The sequence below is a fragment of the Bos grunniens genome, chromosome 3 (genome assembly GCF_055505025.1).
Source record: "Bos grunniens cultivar Pamir isolate PY7600 chromosome 3, Bosgru_T2T1.0, whole genome shotgun sequence".
Classification (NCBI taxonomy): Eukaryota; Metazoa; Chordata; class Mammalia; order Artiodactyla; family Bovidae; genus Bos; species Bos grunniens.
Genome location: NC_141167.1, coordinates 40241319 through 40253408, shown reverse-complemented (window position 1 = coordinate 40253408; position 12090 = coordinate 40241319). Strand labels below are relative to the sequence as shown.

The 12090-nt window shown below is 38.9% G+C and overlaps 1 protein-coding gene across 16 annotated transcripts in view; it reads right to left on the bottom strand.

Moving 5' to 3' along the window:
* Window positions 1-9290: 9290 nt before the first annotated feature.
* Window positions 9291-12090, bottom strand: part of UBE2U (ubiquitin conjugating enzyme E2 U) — a 70057-nt gene continuing 67257 nt past the window's right edge. For all 16 annotated transcript variants that reach the window (XR_015160198.1, XR_015160201.1, XR_015160200.1 and 13 more), the window contains one exon: window positions 9291-9626. Coding sequence is in view for 12 of the 16 variants with exons in the window: in XM_086390354.1 (XP_086246480.1) it covers window positions 9451-9626 (176 nt within the window). In the remaining 4 variants the exon portion in view is untranslated. The remainder of the gene's footprint in view (window positions 9627-12090) is intronic.

The following is a 12090-nucleotide window of genomic DNA, read 5'->3' as shown; positions in this document are numbered from 1 at the left end:
AGTGCTCTGTGGTGACCTAAAGTGAAAGTGAAAGTGAAGTCGCTCAGTCCTGTCCTTGACTCTTTGCAACCCTATGGACTGTAGCCTACCAGGCTTCTCCATCCATTGAATTTTCCAGGCAAGAATACTGGAGTGGGTTGCCATTTCCTTAAGGAAAGGAAATTCAAAAACGATGGGACAGGTGTAAACACGTAACTGATTCACTCGGCTGAACACAGAAACTAACACAACATTATAGAGAAACTACACTCCAAAAAAAATTAATGTTTAAAAAAGAATTACCTTATGAGCCAAAAAAAGTTAGAAAATAGTACGTACCATAATACCCTCTTACTAGAACCACTGTAAAATACAGTTATTTATTATTGTGGATGTTCAAATCCTGAAAGATGATGCTGTGAAAGTGCTGCACTCAATATGTCAGCAAATTTGGAAAACTCAGCAGCGGCCACAAGACTGGAAAAGGTCAGTTTTCATTCCAATCCCAAAGAAAGGCAATGCCAAAGAATGCTCAAACTACCGCACAATTGCACTCATCTCACACACTAGTAAAGTAATGCTTAAAGTTCTCCAAGCCAGGCTTCAGCAATATGTGAACTGTGAACTTCCTGATGTTCAAGCTGGTTTTAGAAAAGGCAGAGGAACCAGAGATCAAATTGCCAACATCCGCTGGATCATGGAAAAAGCAAGAGAGTTCCATAAAAACATCTATTTCTGCTTTATTGACTATGCCAAAGCCTTTGACTGTGTGGATCACAATAAACTGTGGAAAATTCTGAAAGAGATGAGAAAATACCAGACCACCTGATCTGCCTCTTGAGAAACCTGTATGCAGGTCAGGAAGCAACAGTTAGAACTGGACATGGAACAACAGACTGGTTCCAAATAGGAAAAGGAGTATGTCAAGGCTGTATATTGTCACCCTGTTTATTTAACTTCTATGCAGAGTACATCATGAGAAACGCTGGACTGGAAGAAACACAAACTGGAATCAAGGTTGCCGGGAGAAATATCAATAACCTCAGATATGCAGATGACACCATCCTTATGGCATAAAGTGAAGAGGAACTAAAAAGCCTGTTGATGAAGGTGAAAGTCGAGAGTGAAAAAGTTGGCTTAAAGCTCAACATTCAGAAAACGAAGATCATGGCATCTGGTCCCATCACTTCATGGGAAATAGATGGGGAAACAGTGTCAGACTTTATTTTTCTGGGCTCCAAAATCACTGCAGATGGTGATTGCAGCCATGAAATTAAAAGACGCTTACTCCTTGGAAGGAAAGTTATGACCAACCTATAGCATATTCAAAAGCAGAGACATTACTTTGCCAACAAAGGTTAGTCTAGTCAAGGGTATGGTTTTCCCTTGGTCATGTATGGATGTGAGAGTCGGACTGTGAAGAAGGCTGAGCGCTGAAGAATTGATGCGTTTGAAGTGTGGTGTTGGAGAAGACTCTTGAGAGTCCCTTGGACGGCAAGGAGATCCAACCAGTCCGTTCTGAAGGAGATCAGCCCTGGGATTTCTTTGGAGGGAATGATGCTGAAGCTGAAACTCCAGTACTTTGGCCACCTCATGCAAAGAGTTGACTCACTGGAAAAGACTCTGATGCTGGGAGGGATTGGAGGCAAGAGGAGAAGGGGACGACAGAGAATGAGATGGCTGGATGGCATCACTGACTCGATGGACATGAGTCTGAGTGAACTACGGGAGTTGGTGATGGACAGGGAGGCCTGGCGTGCTGCAGTTCATGGGGTCGCAAAGAGTTGGACACGACTGAGCGACTGATATGATCTGATCTGATTATGAGATAATCCACGTAGCAAACTACTTAGCACAGTTAAAAAAGAGAGAAGATATAAGGCACACAACCACAGAATTTACAGATATTAAAAGGACAATAGGGAATATTATTAATTACTTCATACAAAAAATTAGACCCCTTTGATAGAATGGATAAGCTATATGAAAGATGCAAACTAACAAAGGTCACTCAAAAAGAAATGGATAATCTAAATAGCCGTAAAGCTATTTTTAAAATTAATTGTAATTAAATGACATCCCAGAAAGAAAACTCCAAGCCAAAATGGCTACACTGCTGAATTATACAAAACATAAAGAAGAAATAACATGAATTCTGCAAAAACTCTTCCTGAAAATTAATAAGAAGGGAATTCTTCCCAATTCATTCTATGAGACTAGCACTACTCTGATATCAAACCTAGACAAAGACATTTGAGGAAAACTATAGTTGATTTTCCTCATGAACATAGATATAAAAATTCTAAACAATATGATAGCAAATCAAATTAACAACATATAAAAGGATAACATACCATGATCAAGTGAAGTTCACCCTGGGAATGCAAAGTTGGTTTAGTATTTTAAATAATAAATCAATGTAATTTACCATGATTTTAGATTATTTTAAAAAATCTAAAAAAATCATATTTTTATCTCAGTGCTAATGCTAAGTCACTCTTTGCAATGCTATAGACTGTAGCCTGCCATGCTTCTCTGTCCATGGTATTCTCCAGGCTGGAATACTGGAGTGGGTTGCCATGCTCTCCTCCAGGGGATCTTCCCAACCCAGGGATTGAGCCCACATCTCTTTACATCTCCTACATTGGCAAATGGGTTCTTTACCACTAGTGCCACCTGGGAAGCCCAATAGACATAAGAATATCATCAGATAAAATCTAACTTCCATATTCTACACAGGGACAATTGAAAATTAGAAAGAATTTTAAGAGATATTACAGAAGATCCAAATAAAGGAGAATTCATAAGTGAGATGACTCAGTATAGTTAATATGTCAATTCTTTCCAAATTGACCCATAGATTCACTGCAATCCCAATAGAAATCTTCACATGACTTTTTTTGGTAGAAATTGATATGCTTCTCCTAAGATAATATAGAAATTATTTCTATATTTCTCATAGAGATATAAAGAATCTAGAATAGCCAAAACAATTTTGAAATAAACTAACAAAACTAGAGGGCTAATATTAATTTATTTTAAAACAAGAAATTAAAACAATAGTATAATCAAGGCAATATGGTATTGATGTAAAGATACACAGGTCAGTGGATCACAGAGTCTAGAAATAGACCCATACATATGTGGATAACTGTTTTCTCACAAAGATCCTACAATAATTCAGCTGAGAAAGGATAGTGTTTTGAACAAATGGAGAAAGAAAGAAAGGGAGGAATGAAGGAAGGAAGGAAAGGAGGTAGGGAGGGAAAAGGCGGCACACACACATAATTTTGATCCATTCCTTGTACCATATATAACTCAAAATGCCTCATAGAATCTAAATGTAAAACCTAAAGCTGTAAAATTTCTACAGAAAATAATAAGAGAAAATCTTGTTACGTTGGTTTAGGCAAGAGTTTTTCAGACACAATACACAATCTATAAAAGAAACAAAACATATATAGGACTTTATCAGAATTAAAAACTTCTGCTCTTTGAAGATTCTGTTAAGATAATGAAAAATCAAGTGGCAGACTAGTTACTTGTTTGTAAATTATAAATCTGTAAGTCATTTATCTGATAAAGGACTTGTATCCAGAAAAATTAAAGAACACTCAAAACTTAATAACAGGGAAAAAACAATAAAAAATGGATAAAAGATTTGAACAGATGCTTCATCAGAGAAGATAAAAGGATGGCAAATAAGCACATGATGCTTATCATCACAGTCTTCAAGGAAATGTAAATATAAACAATGATATACCAATACACACCTTTTGGAATGGCTGACATTTGAAAGACTGAACATACCAAGTGTTGGACAGGAAGTAGAGGAACTAGAACTCTCATGCACTGCTGGTGGGAAAGTGAAATAGCAAAATCCTTTTGAAAAATAGTTGGCCATTTCTTAAAAATGTAAATGCCATATGATCTAGCCATTTCAATTCTATGTATTTACCCAAGAGAAAATAAAGCATGTGTCCATTCAAGAATGTTTACATAAGTGTTTCTATCAGCTGTTTCAATCTTCTATTTCTGCTTGACAAATTTCCCCAAATTTTAGCAGCTGAAAAAACACATACACTCATTATCTCACAGTTTCCATGGGTCAGGAGTTCAGTCATGGCTTAGTAGGATGCTTAGGATCTCTAAACTGCATCCAAGGTATTGGCCACACTACACTCATTTCTGGAATTCAGGTTTTTTCCAGCTCACATGGTGACAGATTCAATTCCTTGTGGTTGTAGGGCCAAGGTCACGGTTTTATTGCTGGATGTCACCCAGGGGCTATTCTTAACTCCTAGAAGCCATGAGCAGTTTCTGGCCATGTGAGCTTCTTGTACCATGAGAGCTTACTTCCTGAAAGCCAGCAGGACAATCTCTCTCCAATCTCTCTCCAATCTGCTAAGATGGAGTCTTATATAACAAAACATAATTGGCAGAAGTGAGTATCCAATCACCTTTGTCATATTCTATTGGCTAGAAAAAGTCACAGGTTCTGTTAATGCTCAAGGAGAAGGGATTCTACAAGAGCATGATGCACTGTGTCATCTTAGGGTGAATCTACCACAGCAACTTTTATATTTGTAACAGTTTCCAGATTAAAACAACTCAAATACCCATCAACAGGTGAATGGATAAATAAGCCACAGTATTTCTATAGAGTGGAATACTACTTAGCACTAAAGATGAATGATAATATACAAAACATGACTCAATCTCAAAACAATTGTGCTGAGTGAAAGAAGCTAGACAAAACAAGTACTTACAGTATGATTCCATTTACATAAAACTCTGGAAAATTCATAATAATCTATAAGGACAGAAAGAAGATCAGGGATGGTCTGGGAATGAGAGTGAAGGGCAGGAAGTGTTGAGGCAGGAGAGAGACATTATAAAGAGGCAGGAGTAAAGTTTTGGGAATGACAGATATGTTTACAATCTTAATGGTAGCGATGATTACATGGCTGTATCATAAACAAAACGTTTCAAGCTGCATACGTTAAATAGTTCAATTAATTGTATGTCGATCATACCTCACTGAAGCTGTTTTTGTTTTTTTAAACATAACATCTATTTTCAGAATCAACTTTGTTTAGATATTCCTGCTTGTTGAGGTCCTTTAATGGACCGGAACTTGGTGGTCCCAAGTCGACGATAAGAAAATAAAGGAGAGAAAGAGGCTGATATTCCTTGGTTTACACAGAAAGCCAATAAAGCCCCTGCACGGGGCTTGCCCTGTTCACGAAGGCCTCAGGCACCCTCTCAATGGGGTGAAGGCGCAGAGCACCTTCTCGAGAGGGTCTTAGAAGCCTGAGGAGGAAAGTGAACTCAGAGAGCCTCTACGCTCCAGGGGATCAAGCCTGAAAAAGAGGGAGAGAGAGAGAGAGAGAAAGACAGACACGGGGACCAGAGCTCTGATGGAGCAAAGGTGTTTTAATCAACATGGTGTGTGCATATATACTGTCTTACAAAGTAGTTATTCTCAGCAAAGATAAAGATTAAAATTCCAGACTTACAAAACATAGGCAATCCATATTAAAGACAGAGATTTGTAAACAATCACTTCTACCGTATGCTTCACAAGAAGGAAGAGGGTACTTATCACCATATAGAAACGCTAATGAAGGAAATGCCTGGATTCCTCAGTCCTGGGAGAGGCTTGCCTCTCCCCTTAATTCCTGAATATTCAGGAATTAATAAGGAGCAGAGAATTCCTGACAGATCCAAAACAGCACACAGGAAGCCTCCTGTTAAATGCTTCCTAACACTGCTTGTTAACAAAAGCTTCCCTTTTCATCACTTGAGTTTTCCAAATTTACTTTTTAGCAGATTCTAAGACAATGCATTGCAGGTAGATTCTTTACCACCTGAGCTATCAGGGAAGCCCCCAGTGAAATAGTAGTCTTTTTTTTTTTTTTTTTTTAAAGCCCGATTTACATATTTAGCTATTTGTTTTATAGCCACTTTTTAGGAGTCTGTTCCAGTATAGGTCATTACAGAGTACTGAGTAGAGTTCTCTGTGCTAAACAGTAGGCCCTATCAGTTATCTTTATTATGTATAGGGGTGTGTATATGTCAGTCCCAATCTCCCAAATTATCACTCTCCTCGCTTTCCCCCTTTGGTAACCTTGTTTTCTATGCCTGTGACTCTATTTCTGTTTTGTAAATAGGTTAATTTGTACCTTTTTTTTTGTTTAAGATTTCACCCATAAGTGCTATCATATGATATTTTTCTTTCTCTGAAACAGCAGCTTTTGTTTGAGGTGGAAAGAATTGTGGCAGCTGTTGGACTGTGGGTCCTACATGATGAGATCTCCTAAAGTGGATTTCTGTCTGGTTAGCTTATACTTTGAAGATTTAGTGGGAGAGTCAGATGGGCAAACATACAACAATATAACTGCACACACCTACACACACTCTATGGAGAGTCTGGGCTGGGTATGCGGTGTGCAGAGAAGATTTTGTGGAGATGATTCCTGAATGAGTTTCAGGGGATGAAGAGGAGCTGATCAAGTGAGGACGGGAAAAGGCATTATGGGAAGAGAAAATAGCATAAGCAGAGGCAGGGAAATAGGAAAGAGCATGTTACACGTGGGAAAACAGGAGTTCAGGCACAAGGTGGGGAATTGCAGTGGATGAAGATGAAGAGGGTGGGTGAGGGCTGACGTGATGCACATGGTGATATGGACCTTATCTTTCAGGCAGAGATTCTCTGAAGAATTTTAGGTAGGTGAATGATGTTATAAAAAAAACTATAATCTCATCCATGGATGAAAAGGCATTCAAAATATACAGTGACGGTGAGGACAGGAATGAGTAGATGGATTTAAGACATTGAATGGACAATATGCTAAATATTGGGGATCAACAAGCCATAAATGAAAGAGTGAAGTCCATAGTAATCCCCAAGTTTTTATCTTTTGGTTATTCCTTAACTGAAAAAAGAAACATAGGAGGCAGGATGTAGTCTGCTGGGGGTGAGATGAAGAGGAGGAAATGAGTTTAAGTTGGGCTTGTTGAGTTGAGTTTCAGGTACACTGGAAAGTTAAAGCAAAGGTCTTTTAAGGCACATATAAAAAAGTCAGAGAATAAGAATATACATGGGTGGTGCAACTCTCATAGTGGCAAGATGTTCAAGAAAAATGTGGAGAGAGCAGCACTGGGCTACAGCCCAAAAGAACCTTCCACCAAGAGCTAGGAGTAGAAGGAAAACGCATATTGAAGACCCAGAATGAATGGTCAGTGAAGGTAACTAAATTAACTATCCTGTTCTACTAACTAAAGTATCTATTACAAAAACTTGTTCTCTCCCCACTTCCCCCCACCACCCATTTTCACCCCCAGGTCTTCTGGTTGCAAGAAAGGAAAGTAACAAACGCAACTACTTTGCCCTAAAGAAAAGATTAGAAATAGACAGGATAAAATACTTATGAGACTGCTGATATCACAGAAACATTTTTGATTGACTGCCTTGTCCAGGACTTCTTGGTGACTGCTGTTTATCTGTTGACAATTCACATGTTTGTCCTCCTAGAGAACTACCAGAGAAGAGTCAGAGGCCCAGCCTCTGTTGTGACCATCAGCAAAATGCACCTTTGAGCTACATTCTGTAGTTTCACTGAGGTATGGGGTAGGCCATGCAATATGGCTCTTTTACTAGATGTAGAAAGAACTGTAATTGCTATGGAGCTGGATGGGGTTGTGAATTTGGCTCTGACTGTACTTTAGCACTGATAAAATGAGGAGAGATCTGAGACAGCTGCTGGAATTGTTTGGTTCTGGTTGGGGAGGATAACAAGATCCAGCACTACAATGTCGAGAACTTATTTTATGAACTACCACAGGTAGACTTGGAAATATCTACTAGCCAGGGAAGTGCCCAGACATCAAAGTTCGTAGACAGAGCTTTTGTCTATTTTCATAGCAACTAAAATCAGTTTCTCTAGAAATAAGGGAGAGACCTATTTAATACCTAGACCCAAGGTAGGATAGATGGATGGATAGACAGACAGATAGGTGGGCAGATAGGAAGACACACAATTTGTGGTGTTTGGGGGAGAACTGTGTTGTGTAGGTAGGTAACCTACAAACTAAGTCTCTTTTTAAAGCAAGGCTGAAACAAGGGTTTCACAGGTGGTGCTAGTGGTAAAGAACCTGCTTCCTAATGCAGGAGACATAAGAAACATGGGTTCAATTCCAGGGTCAGGAAGATCCCCTGGAGGAGGAAATGGCAACCTACTCCAGTATTTTTGCCTGGAAAATCCCATGGACAGAGGAGCCTGGTGGGCTACAGTCCACAGGGTTGCAAAGAGTTGGACATGACTAAAGTGACTTAGCACTTAGCACATAAACATTAAAAAACACACAGAGAGAAAAGTGATCAATAATATCCAATATAGCCTAGAGGCCAGGTAAGATAAGGCATCTGTTGAATTTGGGAAATATGGAAGTTTTTGGTGATCGTAGTGAATTTTAACCTAGCATAAGACAGATTTTATTGTGCACTGCATGTAAACATGAACTAAAGAAATACAGAGAGTCTGTGACAGATTACTATCAGTAAGTCTGAGAAAATATGAATGACATAGTATTGAGGGAAGTGAAAATGCAGGGTCAGAGGTGGAGATGTAGTTTAGGAGAGATTTCAGTGTATTTTCAGGTTGGGGTAACACAGCAAAAATAAAAAAAAAGAAGGGAAAGAATAAAGATGAGAATATAAGGGGATGGTTAGTTAAGGTCAAAGAGAAAAGACAGCATGTCCTTTAGGAGAAAACAGAACAGGAACACTGGTGAACTGGACAGATGACATCCTTTCCCTTGAATATGGAGGAAATAAGATGCTAAACCAGGCAGAAGGAGATAAATGTATAGATCCTGTGTGTGTGTGTGTTAGTCACTCAGTCATGTCAGGCTCCTTGCAACCCCATGGACTCCTCTGTAGCTCACCAGGCTTCTCTGTCCATGGAATTCCCCAGGCAAGAATACTGAAGTGGGTAGCCATTCCCTTCTCCAGGGGATCTTCCCAACCCAGGGATTGGACCTAGGTCTCCAACACTGCAGGCAAATTCTTTACCATCTGAGCCCATGGATCCTCTACTTGGGTTAATGTCCAGCCTCTGAAGCTCCTGAGTGCTCCTCTCCAATACTAGCCTCTTCCCGATCCAAGTCCTGCCAGCAAAAATGTGTGTCTGGTCGTCTAACAACTCTGGATAAAATACCACTAATTGGAAAACCATAATGAATACTGCTGCTTGGCTAACTTGGGGTCAAACAATGAAAGAGAGCTCAAAAAAATCCAAAACAACATATTCACTGATTCACACTTAAATTTCTAATTTGTTCTTGCAGTGAGAAGATGAGACAAATTTGGAAAAATAAAAAAAAGGAAGCCAAGCTGTAAGAGTCTTCCAGAGTTGCTCCATGAAGCTGAGCTGTGGTTGAGGCTGTTCATTTTTTAAATCCTGGAGCTTAATCTTCCAAGGCATCTGTATCAAGGGAATTGGTCCAGGCAACCAGATCATCCACTTCGTTTTCCCATGGCTCATTTATGCTAACTTCAACCGGCTTTCTCTTGCACCACTCCTTTTCTTTGTCCTTCTTTGTGACAGTATCTGTTTTAGTTTGTGAATCAGGAGAAGTTTGAACTAGAATGAGAAACACAAGAACCAGAAATTTAATAGACATGGCAGGAAAAACAGTAAGAGAACGTGTCCCTGCATTTGTACCATAATGCCTAAGATCACCTAAGTGAATGCAAGTAACCTTTTTAAAGTTTCCAAATTTTACAATTGCAATGAACTTATTTTTCATAAAACATTCTTTTCATTTTGGTCGATCTTCTTATGCTCATATATTTACTGAGCCCTGCTAAGTGCCAGTAGGTGTAACAAGGGAAAGGTGTCCGTGAGTGCTTCACATAGATGTGTGCACACGGATGGAATCACAGGCTCTAAGGGAAAACAGATGTGGGCTCTGAAAGACAAGAAGTTTGCTGAAGAGAGGGGGCAAAGGAGGGAGACGGGACTGCTTTAGATGGAGGACACAGCACAGACCACAGCACATAGGTATGAGAGAGAGAACTTGACGGGTTTTGAGGTAATCAGAGTTGATGCTTCAGTATTTACACTCTGCCAGGGGCTATGCTAAGCATGTGCTACATGCAAAATATAATTTAACTTATACACAATGCTTATGATGGACAGGTATTATTATTTTTTTTTTAATTTTATTTTATTTAACTTTATGATGGACAGGTATTATTATCTTTACTTTAAGGATGAGACAATAGAAACTAAGTACCCTGCAGTAACTTGTCCAAGGACATTCAGCTTATAATAGTTAATCATTGGTCCACTGGATCCCAAATCACAGTGTTACAGTGTGTGGACAGTTGAGTGGGGCTGGCTAGTTAGGCTGAGGCCAGGTTAGGAACGCCTCATATATCACGCAAAGAAGTCTCATCTTTCTTGTATCCGTCTCATAAACAGGGAAACAAATTGATTACATTTTAAAAGAATATAGATACAGTATCTTTATTTCTCAATATTTCTACTCAGTGAGGGGAACTTGCTTTCCAGGGATGAACCCAAGTTGGTGCTATTTATGTCCCGCTACCCCTACAATCCCACTGTATTCTCCTCTCTCTGTGTAACTGTTGCCACCTAATTCATTGCCCAGCACGTGGACCAGGACAAATTCTGTCTCATAATACTTCTGTGTTTATTTCCCCAGTAACAAATTGAATGAACCTTGTCATATTCATTGTCTTCTAGTTGTGCTGTAGGCAAGGATTATGAATGAATTGTTCTCTTGATTTCTTTGGTTATTGCCTCATGTCACCAATGATTGAGTTTTTATTTTTATATTTTAACATTAATCTCTAGATTTCATTAATTTAGAACTAAATTCTCTTTTCCTTGAGAAAATCTTCTTTAGGAACATATCATTGATGGATTAACTATACTTTCTAGCCATGTTTGAGCTGTTCTGAGTTCATATGCTTTTGGTCACAAGAAATACTGTTCAAACCACTTTAAACAATAGAGAAGTGTCTCATCTCATAGAAGAGGAAGATCAGAGGAAGGGCAGGACTGAATGATACAGTGGCTCAACGATGTCATTTAGGACATTCTTTCCACAGCTTTGCTCTACCATCTCTGGCGTTGTCTTCATCTTCAGAGTCACAGTGAAGAGAGGTGTGGTCACTCTAGTACTCATATCAGACACAGCGATATCCAGAGGAAAAATGGAGGCTTTTCTCCAGGGTCTCGTTTTTAAAAGTAGGAAAACCACCCTTGCAAGCTCCTAGTGTATTTCCTCTCAGGCTGGTTTGTGAACCTTGCTCCTAAGCTAGTCACTGGCAAGGAAAATGAGATTACTATGATTGGCCAACAACAGTTGTTAAAGTGGAATGAATATTGGGAGTCAATGACCTTGATTATTTGCCCTCTTAGTTCCTACTCTGTTTTTTTTTTTGTTTTTTTTTTAAAAAAAAAAAAAAAAAAAAACCACACTCCCAGGAAGCATAAAAAGAAATTCTGGCTAGATTAGCAGAGCCTAATGCAAAACAAACATAAAAATGTTTCCTGGTGACACAGAAAAAGTAAATATTATTTTGAACTTTTTTCCTCCAGAAAATCTTAAGCATTATAAACCCCTCTGAGAAACCTTGGATTTACTGGTTGGAATGAACCAATAACTTTTGTTACTACATTAAAATAAGTTACAGAAGCACAAATTCTCATTACCTTATGGTTTGTATGCCTTTCTTGGGATGGATCTTGAAAACTCTGCTTCTTAAAATTTTTTCTAGTCGTAAAATAATTTTGTCCATGAAGAGACTAAATTTTGTTCTGATTGGTGGGCTCTGGTTTATTGCCCGATGGTTCATTTCCATTCACTTCTGTATCAGCCTCAGTTTAATTAGAAAAGCAGAGCACTTATAATACAAGAATGAAAGGTTTAAGACATGAAACAGGGATTACACATGTGTGGAAAGACCTGGAACAGTGAAGTCTGGAAGGCCATAGCTGGAAGAACATCACTGCTTTAGATCAGTCTGATGCATGGATATGAGTGGAAACACCAGGAGTGCAAGGGGAGCACAAG